General features: G+C 36.4%; 1 protein-coding gene across 1 annotated transcript; it reads right to left on the reverse strand.

Annotated features, from left to right (window-relative positions):
• Window positions 1–8,295: 8,295 nt before the first annotated feature.
• LOC149147480 (cyclin-dependent kinases regulatory subunit 2-like) lies at window positions 8,296–8,699 on the reverse strand. The gene is made up of 3 exons (XM_089445034.1): window positions 8,647–8,699; window positions 8,506–8,566; window positions 8,296–8,436 (listed from the first exon to the last, which is right to left on the reverse strand). The coding sequence occupies exons 1-3, from the start codon at window positions 8,697–8,699 to the stop codon at window positions 8,296–8,298; spliced, it is 255 nt and encodes an 84-aa protein (XP_089301160.1).
• Between the last annotated feature and the right edge of the window lie 208 nt (window positions 8,700–8,907).

Below are 8,907 nucleotides of genomic sequence, written 5' to 3' on the forward strand. Positions count from 1 at the left end.
TCAAGATGTTTTTCCTTTTCATCAATTTGAAATTGTAGAGTATCAATGATCACATTCTTTTCTTCTATACATCTCTTGAGTCTAGTGATTTCATCATAAAGGTTATCCACATCTATAGCATCCATATAATCATCATCTTCAAATGCCATTAATAACTTATATTCATTACCTCGTTCATCTTCATCACTGTTTTATAGACCATCACTATCTTCATGGGTGTAGTAGCTTTTCTTATATGCACTTTGTTTCTTGTTCCATTTAGCAGGTTCCTTTCCTTTATCCTTATAAGGACATTTTGCAGCATAATGACCTACTCTTCCACAAGCAAAGCATTTGAAAGGTAGCTTACCTCTGAACCTTCCAGAACCCCTTTGAAGATTTCTGACAAAATTTGATTCTTCTTCCTCTTCTTCTGGAACATGGCTTGCTTCATAGTAATCTTCTTTGCCTGATGCCTTGAAAGCAGCTTCCCTTCTGTCTGATGGACCTCCCTTTCTCATTTCATAAGCAGTTAGAATTCCATGTAGCTGAGACATAGTGAGAACACGGAGATTTTCCTTTTCTTCTATTGCAGATACTTTAGATTCAAACTTGGGGGATAATGATCTTAGAATCTTTTCAACTACTATAGCCTCTTTTATTTCTTCACCCAAATTTTTCATACAGTTAACAATCTCATCTACCCGAAGAAAATAATTAGCCACACTTTCATCATTATACATTTTGAGAGTCTCATACTGAATCCTGAGAGTTTGAAGTTTAGCTCGCTTTACCTGTTCATCTCCTTCATAGCTTGAGACCATTTTGTCCCATATCTCTTTTGCTGATTTGAAGTGCATTACCTTCATGAATTCTGTTTGGGATATACTTCCTAATAGAGTACTGACTGCTTTTGCATTTGTTTCATACTTCTTTTTCTCAGCTGGATCTGTAGGAGTAGCTGAAGGAAAAGCATAGCCTGTTTCTACAATGTCCCAAACTTCTGTACCAAGAGATTGAAGATATGCAGTAACTCTTACCTTCCAATAATTGAAGTTTGTCCCATCAAAAATCGGTGGCCTGATTGATGCTTCTCTCTCGTAGTTGCTCATGATGAACGATCTACCTTCAAGTGATCAAGCTTCTCTGAAGGACCTGCTCTGATACCAATTGTTGAGAATAATACTGAGAGGGGGGGTGAATCAGTATTATCTAGCAATTTTAATAAATCTTCCTTATTTGATCTTAGAATTGTTTTTGCATGTCAGTACCATAAAATAATGAGCATGAACAAGGAAAACAGATAGTCACACCAAAGAACACAAGATGTAAGGTGGAAACCCAATGTGGGTGAAAACCACCTGCTGCAATATGTCTCTATCTTCTTTCAAATTAGAAACTTCTTTTACAATGATTTTGTACTGGTGCAGTCCTTTACCAGTACGCAGGCTGCAACCTGCAGAGAGCTACAACTCTCTCTCGTTTTCCAGTCTACTCCAGGAAGGGAGCTACAACCCCCTACTTCTTTTCATAAAGCATCAGATGATCAACAAGTACATAACAGTTACAGATCACTACAGATATCAGATCAGTAATAACATAATTAACCCAGAACACCTTATCAACAGAGAAATATAGTCAACAGAACAGAGAAGCAGTTTTCCCTTCTGTGGCCTGCGACCAGACGCAGTTAACCTTCTGCTCCCGTGCGTCCACACGCAGATATCCTTCTGCTGCGCTGCGTACCCACGCACTGTTCCTTCAACTGCACTGCGTCCTTTTGCTACAGGGACGCACCCAAGAACACTATCGCGCCGCGTCCTGTTACCCCAAAGACGCACTCAGAGACACTATCGCGCCGCGCCTTTTACCTCAGGGACGCACCTGAACCTGGTCTGTCCTGCGTCCCCACGCAGATCTCCCGTTACTGAGCTGCGTCCCGGACGCACCTGAGCCACGTCTGCCCTGCGTCCCCACGCAGGTCTCTCTCTGCTGCGTTGCGTCCTGGCGCACTTGGCCTTCACTGAACCTGCGTACCTTCAGATATGAATGATTTCAAGACCTTAAGTGTAACCCAAACAGTCAGATCTACAGATCGGATCTTGCGCCAAAGAGATCTTAGTCCTTCAGTAGATTCGCCTTCTTTAGATTTAGACTAGACCTCACCCAATAAGATATTCAACCCAAGACTTGCAAAATCCAAATGAACTCCTTTGCTTTATATAGGTAGGCTCCTCCTCAAAACATGGAACAATACCACGAGCCGACACCATAGAAACACAAAACCGTCGGCTAGATACCACACAAGAAACCCCCACGTGCTTTTCTCTGCCTTGAAATGTGTGCACTGGGCGGACGCACCCCCGGAACGGCTGGCCTGCGTCCCTGGACGCGGGTTCTGCATGATTTACCTGCGGGGACACACTTTCTGTAAGGTGTACCTGCGTCCTTCACAATTTTTCAATAAAATGAGAGCTGATCATCAAACTTTGCTGCTGATATGAAGAATAGTGATCTACCACCTGAATGGGTTGCCATCAAGGACAACACCTGAACCATAATGCCAACAACTTCACCTTGACCTTGTTTAAGTCTTGACCTAGTAAACATACAAATCTTCACAGAAACCTGTCAAACCTTAAAAACCTTGTTGCTCTCATACAACTTGACCCGTTAATGAAAAAGGTATTAGAGACTTTATGTGAATTTTCTTATGTTATTTAGTGCAATTGATCGAAAATATTGCAAATAACATAAACACATAAACAAGTTGAAAACACATTCAAACACATCAACACATCAAAATTTAATAAAGGAGTTCACTAGAATTTCTCGCTACGTATCCTAGTCCTTTCGTTTCGAGTGCTGGCCTCTTTATTTTGTCTTAAAAGTGTTGTTACATGTATGAGATCGAAAATAGAGACTCAAATGAGAAAATGGACCTCACCATTGCGTTCAGCTCGAAATTTAGAGTCAAACAAGTATAAACCTCACCATATTTGGCCATTGTGACCTACAGATCCCATGGAATGGTCCAAAACCACCTCTGTCCCTAAAAAACCACTCTCTGCTAGAAAAAACCACCTTGGCTTGCTCAAAACTACCTCAGTCTGCGCGCTGGTAGTATGGCGGGTTTAGCACGTGCAACAATTTTTTATAAAAATTTGGTGGTTTGGTTAACTAAGCCCCACCCTTTCACATGTTGGTTAACAGAGGTATGTGAAGTCATTTGTATATAAGGTTGGAGGTCGGCGGGTCAAAATCCCCACCCGACACTCCTGTCATTTTACATTGGATATACATAGATATTCGCATATATGATAATCTTTCGGGCTATATGGTTCCGCTTTATATTGCTTGTTATATGGTTTTTTTGGTTTACATGTGGTGTATGGTTACCACGCCTGTTGCATGTCAGATATTACATTAATACTCAAGGGTTCTGGCGGTCATGGGGTTGACCTCGACCGTCAACCCTTTCTTCCGGCGACCCAAATATTGAACAAAATAAATGTAACCCAATCACTTACATTAACAAGTCATGTGGTAGACCAACTAGCAAGCTAATTCTGGCGAAGTATTAGCCATTCCAAGAGGTCAGGGGTTCAATCCTCCCCAATCCCAAAAATTTTGTAAATATGGCCACATTGGGCAAAATCTGAGCTGCCACGTGTGAGCACTATATTGGCCGATATGAACCAATCAAAAACTGCCACATCACCTCCTCTACTAACATCATCCCTGGGTTGATGCATGTCCTTACTAACATACGTATTGTCTTGGTTGACCATTGACCGTTGACTATTGACCTTTTACTTTTTGCCCTAATTTTCCATAAATTTTGACTCATCCTAACTTCTTCATACAGACTCGGATATACGCGTTATTTTCACCATTGGAATCGTATCAATGAGAACTTCGTCTTGATCCCACTTTCATTTGCAATTGAATACTTTGATCTAGAGGAAAAACTAGATCCATTTTGGATCAACAATATTATATAAAATGTGTGATTCACATGTTTAGCCCTTTTCCATTAGTGTAAAAGCGGGAAAATGTGAAGATGTTTGATGACATGATTTCTTCAACAAGGGTTGAAATCAATGACAAATGAGGAGATGATTGGAAATGATGTGTGTTGTAGTCTTGCACATGTATCAATTGGTTGGCATTGATTTCAACCTCATTGCTTGGGTTCTAGGTGTGTTGGATATGCATGTGTATATGTGATTGTAGGCGGCTTGTGTATGGTTGATGTGTAGATGGTCCTTCGCGTGCCTACTAGCCTAGACATGTGATGGATGGTCCTTGGCATGTCTACTAGCTTGGACTAGCTTGGATATGTCATGGATGTTCCTTGGCATGTCTACTGGCCTCGACTAGCTTAGCGATGTGATGGATGGTCATTACTATCCTTGTTAGTTGGTATCCATCACCCACATTAGGTCTGTCATGTTGATGATGTTGTAAGTTGGGCTAGGAGAGGATCTAAATGTGTTTGTGGATTCTCGAGATTGTTTTGCAGGTGTTCTAGGATGTCTGGCATGTTCAGGAGTTACATATTGATGGCAGAGTTGTGCTAGAGATGTTTTATGGATTAGAAGTTTGATATGGTTGTTGGTTAGCATCCTACTCAAGATTGCTTGGATGATGATGATGGAAATGATGTGGAAGTTATTTTCTAAAGTGTTTAAGAGGTGCTAGAGACTTCTAGAGGTCCTACAAAGGCTTTTCAAGCTTTGGAAGATGTTTGAGCTTTTTCTAAGTAGAGTTGACTGAGTTTTGACCATCCTTAGCCCAAGAGGCAAGCATGCTAAGTCATGGGATGAGTGAAATTCTTGAGTCTCATGTATACAAGTCCTTGGAGTGACTAAGGACTTCTAGTCAGATGGAGGTTGGGTTGTGGGAGTGGCTAAGGTTTTTATGAGTTTCTTAGCATTATTCGCCCTCCTTAAATAATTTTGGTCTTGTGGTGATTTTATTGATCATAATGTTTTTCCATTTGGTTCGAAATTTTTTTGGGACCTCTAGAAGCTAATCAAGGTTGATGGTATGAGAGGAATAGTGAAGTTAGTGGTTGATTTGGTTAAGAATTGTATCTCAACCAAATTTTAAGCATGTGAAAAGGATTGTTGAGTGTTCCATAACATGTAGGATTTACTAACTGGCTCAACACATAAAATTGATAAATAGAGGAAGGCATTAATGAATCTATTTAGTTGGTTGCTTGGAGAGTGAGTGAGTATTCCATTATAAGGATATTATGTGTGAGTATAATTTGCACTATATGCTCACATTGTTTTGGAGTGATTTATGAGTGTATTGTGGGTATAAATCATAGATAGAGTTGGGAAGAAGATTTAGTATTTGTGTGTAGTTTGTGGCAGAAAATTTAAAACATGTTGTGTGTTTGGGAGTAGTGTTTTTGTGTGTGAATAAGTGAATAATTTCCCCCGTCTGGGTGAGATTTACGATTCAATTTTTATGTGCAAAATGGAGCTATTGGGATGCTCATGTTGAGCAAACTTAGAACCCAATTTGAAAATATATGGTACATGGTTCACATGGAGGAAATGAATGTGTGGAGGCTTTAGGATAGGCAGTTTACATAACTTCAAAGGCTTAATTTGTAGGTGTTTTAATGATTAAATTTGTTTTGATACATCTCTAAGATTTGAGCCCTATTGAATCTAAGACATTTCCTTGTAAAAGTATGATATGCATTCTGTAAATGCTAGCCAAACCGGACTTCTAAATCATGCTACATGCCTAAACATACCTTGTGATGTAATCTCAATATTCTCAAAATTACTTTGATCTTAATCATGTTAAAAAACGATTATAGAATATAATTTCAAGGCCATTGAAAAATAATAACTTCAATGGCATATCACTTAATGTATAGAGAACGAGAATTTAAAATTGTTTCCAAACATATGCTGAGATTTCTTCTCAATTTGATCAAAATTTCACAATCTAAAATTTCACAAATTAGTAATTGAATATTTCTTTTTAAAATTGATTCTAATGATACTTAGCCAAGTTCCTATATATGAAAATGTATGTGGAAGTAATAATATGTATGTAGGTATTATATGATGTAGTACTTATTGAAAGAGGATTGAAAAGGGTTGTGTGGGTTTTCTTTGTCTTGAAACTGTGTTTAGTTACTTCACATATTGTTCCTTTATTATATTTTTACCTACCAAACAAAACATCAATATGTTATTTAAAGACACTAAAACAAATCTCTCAATAAATAAAATTAGAAATGAACAATAAAATTTTTGCCTTCTTTATCATAATATATATCTTCAATCTCCATAATTTCATTTTCTAAAAACTTCGTGATGAAATAATGTACTTGTTTTCAGTAATTGTCAAAACAAATAAAAAATAATACAAGGACATAAAATTTAACATTTATAAATTTACTTCATATTGACAATGTTATGAAATCCACTAAACAATCATTAAAGGTATAATTGTACATATTGAATGTTGCATTTAATCTAGCTAAAGCCACTTCTTTCATTAGTTAAGAAAACATGTAAAAATTAAGAGAAGTTGGTATTGGCATTCCCTACTATTTTGAACTAAAGTACATGTAAATATGTATAAAGTGGACAATATTGGATTAATTGACTTGGACTTATATACTTAGTAGCAATACAATAAATTATGAATATTTGCGATATACATATACAACGAAATAGTAATTTTTGATGTGGTAGACAACTCTGAAGATTGAACTTTGTCACCTAAACATTGAACTTTGTCATGCATAAATTATCAATAGGATAATTTTGATAACCAAAAGTACCTAATATTCAACAAAATTAATGTTGCCATTTTTTTATAAATGATTTAAATTATCAATCAAATGTGGTGTGTTATCTCCATAATAATCTTACAAAAACCCTGTCCACATGAAATAATGTACTTCTTTTCAGTGATTGTCAAAAAATTAAAAAATAATACAATGACATAAAATTTAACATTTATAAATTTACTTCATATTGACAATCTTATGAAATCCACTAAACAACCATTAAAGGTATAATTGTACATATTGAATGTTGCATTTAATCTAGCTAGAGCCACTTCTTTCATTAGTTAAGAAAACATGTAAAAATTAAGAGAAGTTGGTATTGGCATTCCCTACTATTTTGAACTAAACTAGATATAAATATGTGTAAAGTGGATAATATTGGATTAGTTGACTTGGACCTATATACTTAGTAGCAATACAATAAATTATGAATATTTGAGATATACATATAAAACCAAATTGTAATTTTTGACATGGTAGACAACTGTGAAATAGACAAAAGCTAAAGATTGAACTTTGTCATGAATAAGTTATCAATAGGATAATTTTGATAACCAAAAGTACCTAATATTCAACAAAATTAATGTTGCCATTTTTTATGAAGGATTTAAATTATCAATCAAATGTGGTCTGTGATCTCCATAATAATTTTACAAAAACCCTCTCTACTTTCATCAAGAATTTTATTTTGGACATTTTTTATTAGGTTGCCATCTATGACCAACACTTTCCATGATAAAACTCAAAATTTCAGAATGTAAATGTTTGAAAATTTTAAGATGAGTCATCTAGAACACCAAAAAGCTAAAATCATAGTGTTGAGGCTAAATGTTATCCACTTTGAGGGAGAATCCTCCTTTTATAATGAAAACAATGTAAAATAAGGTCAAATACTAATTAATTTGTCTTTTTTTTATCTAAGGGAAAAAGTTTCAGTTTGATAAAACTAATTAATGAGGCCGCCCAACTATACCCTTAGCCATGCCATTCAACTACCTAAGCACTAGAGACTAAGTTGCCCAAGTGTTGTTATTGGTTTGCTAAGCAAAAAACCCCTTAAAATCACTTAAACTACAATAAGGTATAGCTCAATAAGATATATCTCATAAGTTATAATCATTCAAAATTCTAATTTCACTTCATCATAATGAATTAATCATAATTAATTTCAAGCTCATTCTAGCTGATTTCAATAATTAATTTCAAGCTCATTCTAGCTGATTTCAAGCTAATTAGGGTAAAAAGCATTTTGAAAAAAAAACAAACAAACCCGGTGAATCAAAACATGAAATTTTAACCACATGCACATCAAAATAAATACAATACGATTAGAAGAAAACAGGGAATGACAGTATATAATCGCCGGAATGACAGTATATAATCGGTAGAATGTACTCTCCTTGTACATTACATACATACATCAAGTTTCCAAATTTAAAGTCAAATTAATTCCAACTTCTAACCATCAACCACAACGCAGGTCATCAATTTTCCTGCGGTTTCTGTTGGGGGTTTTGCTGGTGATCAAGAGGCCTTCTGAATAACATAATGTGCGGCTCAGGGCGGTGAATAGCATAGTGCATCCACCCGCGAGACTGCTGAATCCCAATTGCCCGCCATTCATTCTAACAGAACGAACTAAACTCAACATCTAACAAAAGACGAAATAGAAGCAAAGACGACCGGAGGCTTACCTCACTCAGAAGGCGATCCCTCGGAAGTAGCCGCACAACATCGGGTGGAAGTTTCACATGCCTGAACATAGAGAGTCAAAACATCAGACTCAAAGCTGAGATAGAAAGGGATTTTTACCTAAAATGGGAACCTTTTTTTACCTATACTCATAGTTATCGTCGTAGTACTTGTCAGAATAATCAATCTGAGGCATTTTTCCGGCCTGTAAAATCTCGAAGCTTCAGAGTGATATAAAATGGCAGACTAGAACCTGCGAAAACAGAATCCCGCTTAAGCGAAAACAGAGAAGGATTTGGCAGATTAGATTTCCAGATGCGTAAGGGAAAGTCGTTAAAAATGCCACGAAATGCAGATTCGTTTACAGCTAAATTGAAAAAGAGAAACAATATGTATAATGTTCA

This window comes from Pinus tabuliformis, chromosome 9, assembly GCF_031772625.1.
Source record: "Pinus tabuliformis cultivar Carrire ecotype Pingquan chromosome 9, CPIR1, whole genome shotgun sequence".
In the NCBI taxonomy this organism is placed as follows: domain Eukaryota; kingdom Viridiplantae; phylum Streptophyta; class Pinopsida; order Pinales; family Pinaceae; genus Pinus; species Pinus tabuliformis.

What these genes read in the sequence shown, in the direction of transcription:
- LOC149147480 (XM_089445034.1), bottom strand. Translation starts at nt 8,699, where the DNA reads ATGCCTCAGATTGATTATTCTGACAAGTACTACGACGATAACTATGAG. An exon ending in GACGATAACTATGAGTATAG is followed by an intron (nt 8,567 to 8,646) that starts GTAAAAAAAGGT and finishes CTCTATGTTCAG; the next exon opens with GCATGTGAAACTTCCACCCG. An exon ending in GGGATCGCCTTCTGAGTGAG is followed by an intron (nt 8,437 to 8,505) that starts GTAAGCCTCCGG and finishes TCGTTCTGTTAG; the next exon opens with AATGAATGGCGGGCAATTGG.